This window comes from Rhinatrema bivittatum, chromosome 2, assembly GCF_901001135.1.
Source record: "Rhinatrema bivittatum chromosome 2, aRhiBiv1.1, whole genome shotgun sequence".
Taxonomy (NCBI): domain Eukaryota; kingdom Metazoa; phylum Chordata; class Amphibia; order Gymnophiona; family Rhinatrematidae; genus Rhinatrema; species Rhinatrema bivittatum.
The window spans coordinates 636,531,484-636,551,006 of NC_042616.1; the positions used below are offsets into that span (position 1 = coordinate 636,531,484).

Consider the following 19,523-nt stretch of genomic DNA (forward strand, 5'->3'; position numbering starts at 1 on the left):
GCGCGCGCCGCTGAGCCTATGCAAAATTGGCTCGGCGCACGCAGGGGGGGTTTGGGGTAGGTTTTCGGGGGGTACTCGCGTATCCCTTTGAAAATCTACCCTACTGTGTCTGTCCGTGGCCACCAGGTGGTGCCTGAAATAGTGGAAAATGCACTGTACAAAGACAATATGCTTTGTTTGTACAGCACTGTTGTATGCACACAGGCATGTCAGGCACAGGCGACAGTCACACAACACACAGGCACACATACAGGTGCACACACACCAAGCACACACACAGACAAAGGTGTTATTGACCAGACAACCCGAGCAATGCCAGCCAGGTAGTGTTCGTTAACATGCTCTGTGAAGCCTTGTCTCTCATGCTTCCACACATAGGGACAGGCAGGCATAGGCACACACACATAGGCACACATGCATAGATGCACACAAGAATACACAAGTATGCAGAAGTTCATACAAGTTTGCATAAGTGTACACAGGCTCACACAAGCTCCGATGTGAGCTTGTACACATGAGCAGATTGGCTCGCGCATTCGCATAGCCTCTCACATGCATACGCTCACATACACACACACACACACACACATACACACAGGCAGGCACAAGCACATACAAACACAGGCAGATGTATACACACAAGACCCCCAAACACACACTCATGCAGACACACACAAGCACAGAACCCACACACACAGGCACAGGCATGTTAGCATACACACATAGGCACACACACTGGCAGGCAGAGGCACACATACACAGAGGCAGAGACACAGACACAAGCAGCCACAAATACAGGCTGAGGCACCTACACACACAGGCTCCTCCAAAAACACACACACATGCACACACAAGCAGACATACATAAACAGGTAGAGGCCCCAAACGCACAAGCACATATACACACACACACACACACACACTCACATATACATCTGCATATACTCAGGCACACACTTACACAGGCTATTATAGACGAAACTATCTGAGCAACATCAAGCACTTTTCGCTTGATGTTGCTCAGCTTGATGCAATGCGCAAATTACAAATAAAAAATGCACTCAAAATATAAAGAAATCAGCAACATAACAGCCACTAGTCTTTAATTATAAACATAGAGGGGCCAATTTAAAATTTTGCACGCGCGGGGTACATTGTGCATGCTACCCGGCGCGCACAAATGTACACCCGATTTTATAACATGCACACGCTACCGCATACATGTTATAAAATCCGGGGTCGGCACGCACAAGGGGGTGCACACTTGTGCACCTTGCATGACCGAGCCCTAGGGGAGGCCCGATGACTTTCCCCGTTCCCTCCAAGGCCACTCCGAAATTGTGCAGCCTTTGAGGGAACTTTTTTTTGGTCTCCACCCACCCCCCAGCCCTACCTAAATCCCCCCCTACCTTGTTTCATAGAGTTAAGCCTGCCGGCTCACTACCAGCGTGCCAGTCCCCGACACAGGACGCTGTGTCGGGGTACTCGGCCATGCCACCCGGACCGCCGCCACGCCCCCAGATCATGGCCCTGCCCACGGCCCTGCCCCTGGACCGCCCATTTTTCGAAGCCCTGGGACATACATGTGTCCTGGGGCTTGCACGTGCCACCGAGCCTATGCAAAATAGGCTCGGCACGCAGGGATAGGTTTTCGGGGGTTACGCGCATATCCCTTTGAAAATCTACCCCAGAAGGCATAATAACATCAGCAAGTAAATAAATTCTTGGACTCAAATACAATGTCAACAATTTAAAATAATAACATAGTAACGTGATGAGTCAGACGAACTGATCCAAATCGCTGTGAATTGGGAAGATGTAGTCGGCCAGATTGACAAACTAAAGAGTAGCAAATCACCTGGACCGGATTGTATGCATCCTAGGGTACTGAAGGAACTCAAAAATGAAATTTCTGATCTATTAGTTCAAATTTGTAAACTATCATTAAAATCATCCATTGTACCTGAAGACTGGAAGGTGGCCAATGTAACCCCAATATTTAAAAGGGGCTCCAGGGGCGATCCGGGTAACTGTAGACCAGTGAGCCTGACTTCAGTGCCGGGAAAAATAGTGGAAACTATTCTAAAGATCAAAATCGTAGAGCATATAGAAAGACATGGTTTAATGGAACACAGTCAACATGGATTTACCCAAGGGAAGTCTTGCCTAACAAATCTGCTTCATTTTTTTTGAAGGAGTTAATAAACATGTGGATAAAGGTGAACCGGTAGATGTAGTGTATTTAGATTTTCAGAAAGCATTTGACAAAGTCCCTCATGAGAGGCTTCTAAGAAAACTAAAAAGTCATGGGATAGGAGGCGATGTCCTTTTGAGGATTACAAACTGGTTAAAAGACAGGAAACAGAGAGTAGGATTAAATGGTCAATTTTCTCAGTGGAAAAGGGAGTGCCTCAGGGATCTGTACTTGGACCAGTGCTTTTCAATATATATATATAAATGAACTCGAAAGGAATACGACGAGTGAGGTTATCAAAATTATTCAGAGTAGTTAAATCACAAGCGAATTGTGATACATTACAGGAGGACCTTGCAAGACTGGAAGATTGAGCATCCAAATGGCAGATGAAATTTAATGTGGACAAGTGCAAGGTGTTGCATATAGGGAAAAGTAATCCTTGCTGTAGTTACACAATGTTAGGTTCCATATTAGGAACTACCACCCCCCCCCCCCCCCCCCCGGGAAAAAGATCTAGGCATCATAGTGGATAATACTTTAAAATTGTCAGCTCAGTGTGCTGCAGCAGTCAAAAAATCAAACATAATGTTAGGAATTATTAGGAAGGGAATGGTTAATAAAATGGAAAATGTCACAATGCCTCTGTATCGCTCCATGGTGAGACTGCACCTTGAATACTGTGTACAATTCTGGTCGCCGCATCTCAAAAAATATATAGTTGCGATGGAGAAGGTACAGAGAAGGGCAACCAAAATGATAAAGGGGATGGAACAGCTCCCATATGAGGAAAGGATGAAGAGATTAGGGCTATTCAGCTTGGAGAAGAGACAGCTGAGTGGGGATATGATAGAAGTCTTTAAGATCATGAAAGGTCTTAAATGAGTAGATGTGAATCGGTTATTTACACCTTCGGATAATAGAAGGACTAGTGGGCATTCCATGAAGTTAGCAAGCAGCACATTTAAGACTAATCAGAGAAAATTCTTTTTCACTCAATGCACAATTAAGCTCTGGAATTTGTTGCCAGAGGATGTGGTTAGTGCAGTTGGGTTCAAAAAAGGTTTTTTATTTTTATTTAAAAACATTTATATACCAACATTCATTTGCATATGTCATCGGTTTACAAATAACGGGATGAATAAACATGATTTAGGAAATGGAAAATAAAGTTACATGTAACAGGGAGGTGAAGGAACAAAATGGGAGAGTAGAGGAAGAGGAAGGATCCATAGGCCTTAAGAAGAGCGATTGGATAAAAAGATAAAAGAAAAAAGAAAGAAAGAATAACTATTTACAGGATTCTGTATAGATAAGTTCTTGGAGGAGGAGTCCATTAACTGCTATTAATCAAGTTTACTTAGGGATTAGCCACTGCTATTAATTGCATCAGTTGCATGGGATCTTCTTAGTATTTGGGTAATTGCCAGGTTCTTGTGACCTGGATTGGCCACTGTTGGAAACAGGATGCTGGGCTTGATGGACTCTTGGTCTGACCCAGCATGGCAATTTTCTTATGTTCTTATAGTATTGTAGGCAGAAAAAGAAAATGGTCCATCTTATCTGCTCAGCAATAGTAACTGCCAGTCCATCAGATTACCGCCATGCATTCTGTTAAAGGTAGTAACTGCCACTCCATGCAAGTTACCCCCATGCAGAAATTTCATACCATCCCTTTCTTTAAGTCTTTAGGGATCCAAACTGTTTGTCCCCTGCTTTTTTTGAATTTATTAATTGTTCTCGTCTTCCCCACCTCTTCTGGGAGGGTATCCCAGGCATCCACCACCCTTTCTGTGAAGAAATATTTCCTGATATTGGTTCTTAGTCATCCCCTAGAGTTTCAAATCGTGACCCCCTATTTCTTACTTTGAACAAAAATGCATCGATTGGGCTTAAAATGCTGAGCTGGATAGAAGCCATACCGGGAGATGCGTAGGTGCTATGGTGGCGACGAAAGGTCTGTCGGCTATTTGCCACAGGTTAGAGAACCAATTCTTCACATGGTGGGCAGCGACATTCTTGCTAGTACCTAGATGCCACCTACTAGACAAGGAAAGTGACTACAGTACCCACACATAGATAGTGCTAACCCAATGCAAGTACTGGAGCTCAAGGATCCATTATAAATAATACTGATTTGAAATGAACTGACAAAATATGTTAATGCAACACTTGCTTTTCATGACAGTGCTCTGCATAATGCTTTGTGCGTCTATGGAACTGATGGAATAGCAATTTAAATTTTTATTCAGGTTGTTTTGGCCCCTGCAATCCTCCCACATTTGTAGGAGATAACATGCCAGCAACTACTACAAAATGCACCAAACGTTATCAAAACATCCAGCTACAGAAACTTTGAATCACAAACTGTAAATTACTCAGGTCAGATTTACTCAGCTGCTTTACCCATTCATAAAGGAAGTAATTTTAAAAGGAGTTACATGTGTAAATGTAACATGCTGTCGTAGCATTTTTCAAAAGCCATTTACACATGTAAAGTGCACCTACTTGTGAATATTCTGTGGACAATTCAATGGACACTTACATGGGTAAAAAACATTTACATGTGTAAAACCCGATTTTTAAGGGTGTGAATGCTTTTTTAAATCAGGCCCATAATGAGGAAAACCCTTTAGTACATCTGGAACTTAAATGACAATATGTTTACCTAAACCTAATCTGTGCATCTGCTGATGGTTTTCAGTGAAAGAATATTTCTTGGAGATTACCACTGGCCAGGCCTCAAAATCAGGAACAAAGGCAGATGTGTATGTCACTCTGCGAGGAACCATGGGAGACACAGGCAGAAGAAAACTTACGAAACAAGGAGAACATACTTTCACAAAAGGAAGGGTAAGGCAATCATATTTTAATGATTTTCAAGCCTTGTTCTTCTCACTGGCGTAAAAGCATAAAAAAAAATCCCAATTCTATTACATTACGGCATGACAAGCAGCTGATACCTACCTACACTGTTAAAGCTGTGCAGCTGCAGACTCTTATTACAGTGTATAAAGGCCAGAAGATTTCTGCTAGAGCCGTAATCCATCCGGTGTAAGGCCAGTGAGCAAAGTTTTGACATGAAACAATCTGGTGCCTGCTCTGCTGAAATTCTAGATTTCTATTTGCCAGCTAGGGCAGGGTTTCAATCACTGAAATCAGAACAGATATTTTCCTTTTAGTAATCTAGTATACTCCCTAGTGTGCAGTGTACATCGAAAGCTCTCAGAGTGAAAAACTTCATATGCCCCATTTGGATTAAAAAGATGGTAACTGGCACCGTTTCTAATTAATATCCCATACTGTACATCACATTTCTGTCCAGCTCTCAAGCAGGCTTTCTCTGTGAGAATATTACAGAAAGCAAATTGTACTTTTTATTTCTACTAGAAAAACAGCATTTTTGTATATGAGCAATAAGACAGACTGTGACTCCCATCTTGGAAAAAGCTGTTTTCATCTAATCTAGGGAGCAGATGGGGGAGGGGGAGAGGAAGGGGAGCACAAACTACATGGCTTAATACTATATTGCTCCTAATACTATATTGGCTTCTTTAACAAACAATGAGGGTGAGGTACTAAAGTGAGAAAAGCTTTGCAGAAAGCAGAAATGAGCCTTGGTCCAGAACTGGAAACATGGCCCATTGATCAAGATGTACCCTCTAGCCCTTGGAGAGCTGTCCAAAATATAGCAAAACTGATCCTACTGATTAACCATGGATTCTTCTCCTGTGGTCTCCTATGTCTCTTCTGCCAAGTCCTACCCCTCTTGGCCAGGAGCACCAATCTCCTTCTTGTCTTGGTGCCCACCTATCAGAACATTCCCATGGGTGTCCTAGTCCACCATATTTTTACCTCATGCCCCTGACCTTTCTGACCCCATTGACGTCAACCCTTGATCTCACTGTTTTATATCTTCTGTTTATTATTACTATGTATTTATTCCTTGTTTAGGTATTATGTATTATTTATATTTAGTTTGTATGCATGAATATATATTAGGCTTAAATACTATATATTGGGGTAGATTTTATAAGAAGCGCGCGGGCGTACTTTTGTTCGCACAACCCTGCGCAAACAAGAGTACGCCGGATTTTAATAGATACACATGTAGCCACGCGTATCTTTTAAAATCCGGGGTCGGCGAGCGCAAGGGGGTGAACATTTGTGCACCTTGCGCGTCAAGCCCTGCGCGCGCTGCCCGTTCCCTCCGAGGCCGCTCCGAAATCCAATAGGAGAGTGAGTAACAAATCCTTGTAATAACTAAATGAATATTTTGCTAACTACTATATCAATTGCAGGTATTATCCATTTTCACTTTAAGTACTGATGTTACTCCATTATCACTTCAAATACTGGATTCCGAAATTGGAGCAGCCTCGGAAGGAATTTTTTTTGTTCCCCCCCCCCACCTTTCCCTCCCTTCTTCTACCTAACCCACCCCCCCCAGCCCTAATTAAATTGTCCCTCCTACCTTTATTTTAAAAGTTATGCCTGCCCGGGCTGGCTGCCGACGTGCCATTCCCCGGCCTGGGAGCAGTTTCAAAGGCCTCGGCCACGCCCCCGGAATGCCCCCGGGCCGGCACCATACCCCCGACACGAACCCCCCCCCCCCCCCCCAAGTAAAGCCCCGGGACTTACGCGCGTCCCGGGGCTTTGCACGCGTCGGCAGCCTATGCAACATAGGCTTGGCGCGCGCAGGGGGAGCTTGGGGCAGGTTTTCGGGGGGTACGCACATATCTTATGCGCGTACCCCTTTGAAAATCTGCCTCATTATGTTTATATAATATGTAAGTAATTACTGGATAATCCTATACCTTGCTCTGAATATTCCACTAGGAGAGTGAGTAACAAATCCTTGTAATAACTAAATGAATATTCTGCTAACTACTATATCAGTTGCAGGTATTATCCATTTTCACTTCATTATCACTTCAAATACTGGATTCCTTTCTTCCCATGTTTCTATTCCTTTTGTATTATACTCAAATGTCACCCCAAATGAATTTTTTAAATTATGTACATTTATTGCAGACCTATATGTTTAGATGTTATGTGCTCGGATGTTGATCCTAACCAACTATAACATTATTTGAGCTCTGCTATTTGGAAAAGCATTAAACAAATAAATGATGACAACGAAAAACAGCTTTGTATGCAGAAATGGGAAACAGCGCTCTATTTGCCATTTTAGCATGTGAAGCCTAGTTTGCAGGTGGTTGCTTGGTTTGCTAAATTTAATCTAGTAAAAGTTTTCTTTGGAGGCTCATTTTAATGCATAGAAAATAAACAAAAATTGCACTTTAGTACATGTGCTTCAAACTCTTCTACTTTTACGAAGTGACTAAAGGCAATACAACGTGGTGAATGGAGAATAAGCTATTTATTTCCAATCATTTAAGGATCTCTTATTGTTCTGCAACGATAAATTAAGATTATTCTGTCATTCTTAATATGGGAGCTGTAGTTTGTGTAGAGAATATAGTGAATGTTATTGATCCACTGCAGATTATATTCACAGTATTGGAGACAGGTGACTTTTTCTATTGAGCAAATGTTACGCCTGAGTTCTGTTATCCAGAGCTAGTGATTATAGTCCTTTATAGCATCTGGCATTGAAATATGCACTTCAGCTTGGGCAAGAGATACTAAAGGTTTTCTCTCATTTTCAGGGTCATTTATCAAATCACATTAGGGTCTTATCACAGGCATTAGGGCCCTAATGCCCTAACACCTGTGATAAATAATGCATCATGAGATGCATTTGCAAATTTTACAATTTTTTCCAAATGGGAGGAGTAAATTAAAACGAAGGGTGCTTGGTGTAATGTCAGAAATATCCTGTTGTTATGCCTGAAATAGGATATATGAGAGAGAGAGAGAGAGAAACACCTCTACGGAGACACACATATTAGTTAACTTTTTATACCACTGTGGGAGGGACAACTAATAACAAAGGGTGAGGATTTGGTGATGGCCTAGGATTTGGGGGGCAGTTTTACATGCACAGTCAGAGGTACGAACAGCAGAGAACACATCAATGAAGATTTGATGTGATTTGGAGTGAGGAAAGGAACACAAAGATGAGATTTGTACAATGTACTCTCAACCTAGTTTGATGTACTGTCTACCTAGTTGCTATCAAGCTAGTTCAAGGACAATGTACAAAACTCATCTTTGTGTACCTTTCCTCAATTCAAATCACATCAAATCTTCACTGATGTGTTCTGTACTGTTTTTACCTCTGACTGTGCATGTAAAACTGCCCCCAAAACCAAGGCCACCACCAGAACCTCACCCGGAATTTCTAGTTGCCCCTCCTACAGTGGTATAAATTGTTTACTTATATGAGTCTCTTAGCTTGTGATGTGAAAATATTGTGGGTATGATACATTTAATGTGCATTGTAGCGAAATAAGTATGCAATGTAGTAAAATAGCATGCATTTTGGTATCTGGAAAATTAACCATTCCCCCTTTTTTTTTTTTTTTTTATCGCGGGCAGTATTCTTGCAAAATATATAGCAAAATGATAAAGCTTGGTCTTTGTGTCTATGGAAAAAATGCTTGTAGAGTTAGTGTTTTTTCCTTTTTATTTATGTATATGCTGCAAGAAACAGGTGCACAAATGACATAGAAAAGATAATATGTGTTCTGGTGATGTAGTAATGTTGTATATGCCTTTTAAAATATATAACAGTTGATATCCTTCAGCAAATGCCTATGACCTAGATTTATCATTTTGCTATACATTTCGTAAGAATAGTGCCTGTGATTAACATAAAGGGGCAAAGAACAGCACACAGGCTTTTACCATGTGTGTGTGTGTATGAAAGAGAGAGAGGCTCTTGATAAGGGTCTCATATAAGTAAACTATACCACTGGAGGAGGGGCAACTAGGAACTCAGGGTGAGGTTTTCGTGGTGGCCTAGATTTTGGGGTGCAGTTTTATATGCACAGTCAGAGGTACGACCAGCACAGTACACATCAGTGAAGATTTGATGTGATTTGAAGTGAGGAAACGTACACAAAGATGAGATTTGTACATTGTACTCTCGACCTAGCTTGATAGCAGCTAGGTAGACAGTGCATCAAACTAGTTCGAGAATACATTGTACAAATCTCATCTTTGAGTAACTTTCCTCACTGCAAATCATATCAAATCTTCACTGATATGTACTGCGCTGGTCATAACCCTGCTGTGCATGTAAAATTGCCCCCTAAAACCTAGGCTGCCACCAAAACCTCACCCCAAGTTACTAGTTGCCCCTCCTCCAGTGGTATAAAAAGTTGACATGATTTGATAAATGAGCCTATATATACTTTAAATAAGGCAATATCATTAGATATTATGAATATCAATACAAATATCATCAAATATATTTCAACAGCTAATGTCTCATTATTGGCAGTAGAAAATATTGCTTCCATGGTTTTTACCAGAAATATTATTGAGAGGATTTTTCTTCAATGAAAAAGTATTTCAGATGGGTTAATCAATCTGAAAGTTATTTCCCACGCAGTGCTCAAAATGTATATAAATTCCTGACTGCTGGTTAAATTCTTCATAACGCTGTAATTAGAAGAGGACTAATAGCTAGGAGACATCTGGGAGACACAAATTCCTATGCCAGAAGAACAAATAACACATGCATCTCTAATTCAGCCACCTGTTTAACGCTTGCACTGAAATCGCAGTTGACCCATATAAACCCATATGGCACATCATTATTTCTCAAGACACATTAATTTCTTTGTTAATATGAAAAAATTAGGTAGGAATGATCCTCTTTGATGGCCCAGTGGTCAGTTCTTCATACTGTATCCATAGTGAAAGAAAAGGAAAAAAAGGCCAAATATTGCAATACAGATTGGAAAATTAAAAGTAAATGAATGTGCCTTCCCACTACCATTATAGGACTGGATTTGCTTCCTGGTTTCTGAATCCTGCTCTTTCTTATTGCCTTACCTACCATGGGCATGTGCACCCTCTGCTCAAGTGGCAGGCACTTCCGTGGCCTTCCTAAGATAAGGTGTACATATTAGAGATGTGAATCGTGTCCTCGATCGTCTTAACGATCGATTTCGGCTGGGAGGGGGAGGGAATCGTATCGTTGCCGTTTGGGTGTTTAGAATATCGTGAAAATCGTTTAAAATCGTGAACCGGCACACTAAAACCCCCTAAAACCCACCCCCGACCCTTTAAATTAAATCCCCCACCCCCAAATGCCTTAAATTACCCTGGGATCCAGCGGCGGTCCATAGCTAAATCGGGGGAAGGGGGAGGGCAGGAAAACCGGCACACTAAATCCCCCTAAAACCCACCCCCGACCCTTTAAATTAAATCCCCCCAATGCTTTAAAGTACCCTGGGGTCCAGCGGCGGTCTGAAACGGGCTCCTGCTGTTGAAGCGAGTTGTCTTCAGCCGGCGCCATTTTGCAAAATGGCCGCCGCAAAATGGCGGCGGCCATAGACCAACACGATTCGACCGCAGGAGGTCGCTTCCGGACCCCCGCAGGACTTTTGGCAAGTCTTGTGGGGGTCAGGAGGCCCCCCCAAGCTGGCCAAAAGTCTCTGGGGGTCCAGCGGGCGTCCGGGAGCGATCTCCTGCCGCGAATCATTTTCCGTTCGGATAATGGCGCCGGCCATACGCGTATGGCCGGCGCAATTTTCCATACGGAAAATGGCGCCGGCAGGAGATCGACTGCAGGAGGTCGTTCAGCGAGGGTTCCGGACCTCCGCTGAACGACCTCCTGCAGTCGATCTCCTGCCAGCGCCATTTTCCGTACGGAAAATGGCGCCGGCCATACGCGAATGGCCGGTGCCATTATCCGTACGGAAAACGATTCACGGCAGGAGATCGCTCCCGGACGCCCGCTGGACCCCCAGAGACTTTTGGCCAGCTTGGGGGGGCCTCCTGACCCCCACAAGACTTGCCAAAAGTCCAGCGGGGGTCCGGAAGCGACCTCCTGCGGTCGAATCGTGTTGGTCTATGGCCGCCGCCATTTTGCGGCGGCCATTTTGCAAAATGGAGCCGGCTGAAGACAACACGCTTTAACAGCAGGAGCCCGTTTCGGACCGCCGCTGGACCCCAGGGTACTTTAAGGCATTTGGGGGGATTTAATTTAAAGGGTCGGGGTGGGTTTTAGGGGGATTTAGTGTGCCGGTTTTCCTGCCCTCCCCCTTCCCCCGATTTCATTTAAAGGGTCGGGGGTGGGTTTTAGGGGGATTTAGTGTGCCCTCCCCCTTCCCCCGATTTAGCTATGGACCGCCGCTGGACCCCAGGGTAATTTAAGGCATTTGGGGGGGGGGGTTCGGGAGGGGGGGGGGATTTAATTTAAAGGGTCGGGGGTGGGTTTTAGGGGGTTTTAGTGTGCCGGTTTTCCTGCCCTCCCCCTTCCCCCGATTTACGATTTTTTGACGATAAATCGGGGGAATTGGTATTGTATCGTGGCCCTAATGATTTTTGACGATTTAAAATATATCGGACGATATTTTAAATCGTCAAAAAACGATTCACATCCCTAGTACATATTAGTACTGGTGTGTGAGCCCTAGCTGATGTGATCCTTGAAGAATTCCAGATATGACTTGTTTCTTTGTGCCACCTGCAGAGTCCGGCACTAAGCAATAGAATTAGTGTGGGAATGAAAATAAGTACAAAATAGGAAAGTCAGCTGAGTTAGAAGGAAGTAAAATGTCAAATCAAAATATTGTAGGTCCATTTTATATTTTATAGTATCTGTAAAAGGCTTTTGAGACTGCCCAGGTCGTCTGTCAGGCAATATGCAAATGTGTGTATATGGGTATATAATTATTTGTATAGAACTGCACAGAATAATGGTGCCTTTTGTCCTGTAAAGCTGTAATGCCAGAGATTCAATATCTGATGGCACAATTGAAAGGACCTTCTAAACCTGATGTGCTTACCAAATATGAGGTATATAAATGCTTTGCATGCATGTTCACTACTTTTTTAAGGACCTCTTTGTTCTGTTTCATCTTAGTACTTATCATAATTTACCAAATCCTCAACTTCTTCTATTCTTGCAGAATTACTAAAGCAGTGCAACATAGTGAATGGAGAGTAAGCTACTTATTTTCATTCATTTATAGATCTCCTAATTGTACCATAAACATAAGTTAAATTTCTCCGTCATTCATTATTATTTATTTATTTATCAATTTTTATATACCAGCGTTTCACCATCACAACGGTTTACAAAGTTACGATGTTTAACAGTGTTTCCAAAACGGTTCATATGGTTGCTAAAATAGAAGATATCATTTATGAACTAAGTTTATAGATTAATCAAAACATTACAGAACAGAGTAATAATCCAAAGTTTCTTGGTTCCATCTGTTTTCCTAGTGTTAAAGGATGTGAGCGGAGTTTTGAGTCAGTGGGTGAGTTGGTAAACATCCATGTTTTTAGCTCTTTTTTGAAAGTTTTTAAGTTTTCTTGTATTCTGAGTTCTGTTGGGAGGGTGTTCCAGAGTTTGGGGCTTCCAAGTGAAATTGCTCTCTTTTGAGTTGAGGTGAATTGTTTGGATCGAGAAGGAGGAATCTTTAATAGTCCTTTATTTGCTGATCTGAGGTTTCTGTATGGAGCATGCAATTTTATGGATGAACTAAGCCAGTTTATTTGTTTTTCATATATTATTTTATGTAGTATGGATAGAATTTTGTATTTGATCCTAAATTTTATTGGGAGCCAGTGTAGAGATATAAGTGTGGAAGTGATGTGATCATTTTTTTAGATCCAGTGAGTATTCTTACAGTTGCGTTTTGCAGGATCTGTAGTGGGCGGATTGTATTAAAAGGTAAGTTGAATAATAGGGAATTACAGTAGTCCAGGTTGGAGAATATGAGTAGTTGAAGGACTGATCTGAAGTGGTTGGGGGAGAGGAAAGGTTTTAATTGACGTAATGTTAGGAGTTTGTGATAACCGTATTTGATTTTAACTGTGATGTGATTTTTGAAGGAGAGTTCTTTGTCAATTATGACTCCAAGGTTGCGAGCATGATTGACTGGAGTGATAGCCACTTTTTGGTTTATTAAGTTGACTGGAGGTGGTTGAGGAAAGTTGTTCTTTCTATCCAGTATGATTATTTCAGTCTTATCAAAGTTTAGTATGAGTTTCAAGTTGGATAGTAGTTGCTTTATTTTGTTTAGGTAGGTGGCTGTTTTTTTTATAGGTTTCTTCCAATGAGTTGATTATTGGGATTAATATTTGAATGTCATCTGCATATATGAAGTGGGTCAGGTTAAGGTTTGATAGGAGGTGGCAGATCGGAAGGAGATAAATGTTGAAAGAGTCACTGATAGTGCGGAGCCTTGGGGGACTCCGGTGTCAAGATTTTTTTTTGAAAGGATGTCTGATCCATACTTGGTATGTTCTTTGTGATAGATGTGATGTGAACCATTGTAGGGTTTTTTCTTTTGCACTAATTTCAGATAGTCGTTCAATCATAATAGAGTGGTTTACCATGTCGAAGACTGCTGATAGATCGAGTAGTACCAGAAGGTAGCTGTGGCCATTTTCAAAACCTTTGAGTACGGTGTCGTTGAAAGATAGTAATAATGTTTCCATGTTCAGTTGTTTTCTGAAGCCAAATTGTGTGGGAAGTAGGATGTTGTTTTCTTCAAGTTGGTTGCTGAGATGGGAGTGTATGATTTTCTCAATGATTTTGCCAATGAAGGGTAGGTTTGATATGGGTCGGTAGTTCAGTGGATTTTCTGGATCAAGGTTGTTCTTTTTCAGAATGGGTTTAATAATTGCTGATTTTAGGCATTCTGGGTAGTTTCCTTCAGTGAGGGATAGGTTTACGATGTCAGTTAAAATTTTAGTTATTGAAGGTTCAATATTTTTAATCGTAGTTATGGGAATGGAGTCAATAGGGTGTTTAGCTGGGTTAATTTTTTTGATGATTGTTTGGATTTCCAGTGATGATGCAGTTTCAAAGTTGGGCTAACTTAATGTTTGAGAGTTTTGTATTTTCTGGTCTTGTGAGTTGCTGTTGATGTTGAGGTTATTTATGAGGGTTTTGATTTTTTCATTAAAGAATTCTGCAAATTCATTACTTGTGATCTTGGATGTTGAAGATAACTGGTCATCATTGAATTATTTGTTAGGCTTTTTACGATAGTGAAAATCATCTTTGGGTTATGTTGGTATTTGTTTATTTTATTTGAGTAGAAGTGTTTTGTTTTGTGGATGAGTTTTTGTATTCTGCTAGTTGTGCTCTGTATGCATTAAGTAGAGTGGATGATTTATTGTTGTTCTTCCAGGTTTTCTCTTTTTTTCTGAGTTCTCGTTTGGCTGATCTTATGTTTTCATTGTACCATTGGTTCTGATGTTTTGATGTTTTTTTACTTGGGTGTTGTAGTTTGTGTAGAAAATACAGAGAATGCTATTGATCCACTGAAGATTATATTCACAATATTGGAGACAGGTACTTTTTTCTGATGAGCAGATGGTTCACCTGATTTCTGTTACCAAGAGTTAGTGAGTAGTTTTTGAGAGCTAATATTATCATCTTCAACAACAGATGACCTTACTAGAAAATATAAAGCAGTGTGGCAGCCTTAAGTGAATCATAAAAGGCATTCCAATGATAGGGTGAAAGGGTAGGGTTGGTGGAGAAAAGATGAGGGGTTGGAGGGTAGTTGATGTTACGATGCTGCTCGCGGGCCCCAGCCACGAGCAGCCTCACACCTCTCTTAGCCGCCAACACCACTGTCCTCCTTTGTGGCCCAGAGGTCTCTGTCTTTGCCGCTTCAACACTGTGGGAGTTGCCGCCATCACGGTCCTTTTGCAGCCTGGAGGCCGCCATTGTGTTTGCTTCCTTTGCAGCCTGGGTGTTGCCGACGCCATCTTCTTTGCAGCAGGGGGCCGCTTTTGCCCTGCCTACTGCCTAGCACCGGCCCTGATCTCTCCACGGTGCAAAGACCTGCCGCTGGAACTGTCTTCCCTGTGGCAGGGAGCCGCCTTCTGCTGCTCTGTCCCGCAGCAGGAGCATCACCACTAGTCACCATTCCTCGCAGCATGGATGCCACCACCACTGCTGCCTCCTGGCTCTAGTTTCTCTTAGGCACACAGCTGTACCTCTCTACAGCATTTAAAGGGCCTGTGGTGGGAAAAGCCCCGTGGCCCCGTTTGATGACATCATTCATTGTCTCCTCTTTAGCCCTATAAAAGGGCTCCTTGCCAATCCCTCATCACCTTTGCAAGGAGCTGCCCGTTCCAGCTGTTCATCCAGGAGGCTCCGAGGTCCCTCATCTCTCCTTCAAGGTCCATGTTCTTTGTGGGAGCTCCTTTGTCTTCGTCCATGGTTTTTGGTCTCTCGTCAGATCGTGCATCCTTGTCCATCCTATCCCTTGTCGTTCCATTTCTCTGTTCCTTGTTTCCAGATGCCCTCATCTCCAGATGTCCTCATCTCCAGATGTTCCTGTGTCCAGTTGTCCCGGTTCCCCAGTTCCTGGCTCTGGGTATTCTAGCCTTGTCTCACTGCCGGATTCCTCCTCAAGATGACCATCCTGAGTTTGCCTGTATCCATGTCTGAATCAGAGCCTGAATCCTGTTCCAGTCATTGGAGCCTTGTTCCAGTCAGATTGATCTTCAAGTGCTGCACGGATTCCTCTTCCATCCTGAGCTTCAGTCCTATGCTTGTCCCGCTCTCCGCATTGTCCGAGACCAGCCTCTTCAGGTTGTGTAGAGTGCACAGTGGGCCAGGGTGGTCCATGACCAGCCCATAGAGGGCTGTATAGGGTGCCCTGAGGGGCAGTGCCTGCCTAAGTCTCTTTTTGCCTTGTCTCGTCCAAGTCTCCAAGTGCCTATGTCTGATCTAAGTCTTCAAGTGCCTATGTCTCTTCCAAGTCTCCAAGTCTCCAAGTGCCTTGTCTCGCCCAAGTCTTTATGTGCTTATGTCTTGTCCTTGTCCTACAGCCATCACCTGGCCTCAACCTCTGTCCATCCTTTCGCACCTGCCGTTCCCAGGCAGCGGGTCCAAAAGGGCTATCGAGTGACCTGAGGGCTACCCCAGAGACCAGCATTGTGTTGCTGGGTCTCTCCTGGTACATTCAGGTTCAGCAGAGGTCAGAGCCCTGAGTCTTCAGCCTGTCTGCCCGTGCTTGGATATGTCTCATCTGCCTCGGCAGTCCTGTGGAGTTCCCCTCTTGTGCCATGCCATTACCCAAGGGCACACTCTTTCTCCCGAATTGGGACCGTTCCCTAACGCTCCCGCAACAGTTGATGGGTTATCAGAAGGTGACAGGCAGTATAATTTTATGGCTCATAATGTAAATCTTTATTTCTATGCATTGAAGTGGACTATCATAGTAGCCAAACTATTTTAAATAAACAATATCATCAGATATACGAATATCAATACAAATATCTAAAGATGTATTTCAATCATTGGTTATTTTACCAGTGTCTCATTATTGGAAGCAGAGAATATTACTTCCATAGTTTTTTTTTACCAGAAACATTGAGAGGGACAGTGTCAAGTTAGGTGAAATGAAAAAAGGTATTATGTCTGTATAACTCCCTTCAGCAGCAAAAAAAATAAAAAATGATTGGTCCAACCTTTTGAGCTCCACTAACTCTCTAAAACAGAAAGGAGCAGTTAGCTATTGCAGTGTTGGCATTTTCAAAATAAAATTAGTAACATCTTGCTTTTATTTTACCTCTGTTCCCATCTCTTATTTTCCTCCTCTCATTTTATTCAATTTCAAAACTGCTTCTTTCACAAGGGGTGAGCTGGTAGCCCATAGACCTAGTGACTTATTCACTCATGTTAGAAGAGATGTCTCATGTCACTTCAGCAACAGCAGTCACTTTCTCTCCTTCCCTGTGTAATCCCTGGGTAGATAAACCCTTCATTGTAACCCAAAGGCGCACATCTCAAAGGATAGATTGTATTTGCACAGTGGGAGCCTGCGTGTATATGTATATGTGTGTGTGTGTGTGTGTGTGTGTATGAGTGTAGGAACCTGTGATGGCAAGTATTGAGAGTGAGAGCTTGTGTTTGTGAGAGAACATATGACCAAGAGAGCCTTTGTGTGTGGGAGCCTATGATAGAGAACACATGAGAGCCTGTGTGTGTGTGTGTGTGTGTGTGTGTATGTTTGTGCGAGAGCATATGTGAGTGTGTGTATGAGGGAGCCTGTGAGAGAAAGCATGTGAGTGTGAGATCCTGTGGGTTTGTGTGTGTGTGTTTCGTTGTATATGTTTGAGGGAGGAAGGGAAGAAGATAGAAGAAAAAAGAAGATATAGAAAGAGAAAAGAGACCTTGAAAAAGTAATTAGGAAAAGATCAATCGGGAATTCTAAAGAAAGAGCAAAATACAAAAATATAAGAGCTGCACATTACCAAAGAAGGCATATTCTAATTTCTAAAAACTCAAAATACATTTTAATACATTTATCGTCTGATTTTTTTATTTTACTAATCAGACGATAAATGTATTAAAATGTATTTTGAGTTTTTAGAAATTAGAATATGCCTTCTTTGGTAATGTGCAGCTCTTATATTTTTGTATTTTGCTCTTTCTTTAGAATTCTACTGTTCAGAGTTTGCTTTCTCGGTCCTACTATTTCTTTATTGTCTGCATGTTTCTATTTTGAATTTGTAGTCCCTTATTGCTGTATTAGATAATACAGCAATAATCTTATAAGAGTTGGTCTGTGTTCTGCCTGTGTGTAACTGAGGTGTAGAATTTCTGCTAGCATGTCATTTCTCTGTAGGAATTTGTAGTAGTCTGGGTTGTTCTGTTACCTCGGTGAGTGGTGTTTTAGTGTTTGGGGCCTGGTGTAATATTTGCATTGCTGCTTTTTTGTAGGCAAGGTTGCTGTTTTGAATCCTGAGAGCTAGCGTTGTTGCAGTATGGTCTGGCAAAGTCTACATGTCTTTATTTAATAGGGGTTTGTCTTCCTTCACTGAGTGTTTAGCAGTGGAGGGAATTGTTTTGCTGAGGTGACCCCGGTGCGCTTGAGTGAATAAATACTTACGTGCTGGATTCATGCTACAGACCTGGCCCACCCATGTCCTGCCCAATCCTCACCCAGACCATGCCCCTCCCTTTTTTGTCAAAAGTTTTTGTGCATGTAATGGGAGATACATGCATTGCTTCGGGCTTTTAAAATTTGTGTGGCGCACATAACTCCTGGTTAGGGTACACAAAGCTTTTAAAATTGACCAGATAGGTCCTGATTTTAAAAAACATTCACACACCTAAAATTGTATGTTACATATGTAAATGTAACTCCTTTTAAAATGACCTCCTATTTATTGTGGTCCACAGTAGGGACCCAGGGGTGCAAAAGGGTCCCCCTTGAAACTCCATAAGCAGGGGGGATCCCCTTTGCAGTTCAAAACACATCCTCACTACAAAAAAATAGCAATAATATAATAATCATAAGAATGGGTACAAAGCAGAACTAGAAAAGTTCACATTACAATCCAATAGGCAAAAAAAATATATTCAAAATATATTCAAATTCACCTCCTAGTTTTAAACAGAGCACAGGCAAATCTCTGCAGGAAATTTTATTGGGGGCAATAATCAAAGCAAAAGCCTATGTAGACTTTTGCTTTGACTATTAATGCCACAACGTGGTCAGTTTTGATAATTGCCCCCAGAATGTCTTGGTCATCTGTAGGTATGAAGCATATCAGAAAATTATTCAGTTTGTACTCAGGGCAACTATTGGTGCTTTTCTAAAATAAAGGTAGGAAGTAGGAGCTAGGGTGGCCTCCACTTTCCACTCAAGGAGCAATGGGGAAAAAGAAGCAAATTCCGAAAGGTTCCAGGTTAGCAACCTGGTGCGGCCTGGCAGAAAATCACCCCTGACTATAGCTAAAATTGTGGAGTTCCTTGCATTCTTGGTGGCCCTAAAATCCCAGATCTTTAATTCATGTCATAGGACCCTCCAAATTAAAACTATAAGATGGCTCCTATCTGGAGTATAATATGCATACCTAGGTACCAAAGGGAAAAGAGTATATTCTAGCAAAGGATGACAAGTAAATGAGTCACACAAGCTACTTTTGTAAAGTCATATATTCAGTTGATGAAGTACCAGGCATTTGTGCTATGAATTACTTCACTTTGACTCCTTGATGTAAATAATTGCAATGATTGATGGCCAGAGGTAGTGGGAAGCCACCTGGCATCCCACTGGCTTAGGGCTAACTGCTGGCAAGTCCGCACCTCTCTGCCACATCTAAGCAGCCGGCACCATTTGCTCACAATTGAATGCTGTACAAAATCTGCTGTGTTACATTTTAGCATACAATTATTTTTTGAGAGTGTGGATGCAATCAG

General features: G+C 42.2%; 1 protein-coding gene across 1 annotated transcript in view; it reads left to right on the plus strand.

Moving 5' to 3' along the window:
• LOC115083385 (lipoxygenase homology domain-containing protein 1-like) overlaps positions 1-19,523 on the plus strand; it is a 456,290-nt gene that overhangs the window by 224,844 nt on the left and 211,923 nt on the right. Inside the window, exon 17 of the mRNA XM_029587186.1 lies at positions 4,899-5,047. Coding sequence (XP_029443046.1) covers positions 4,899-5,047 — 149 coding nt within the window. The remainder of the gene's footprint in view (positions 1-4,898; positions 5,048-19,523) is intronic.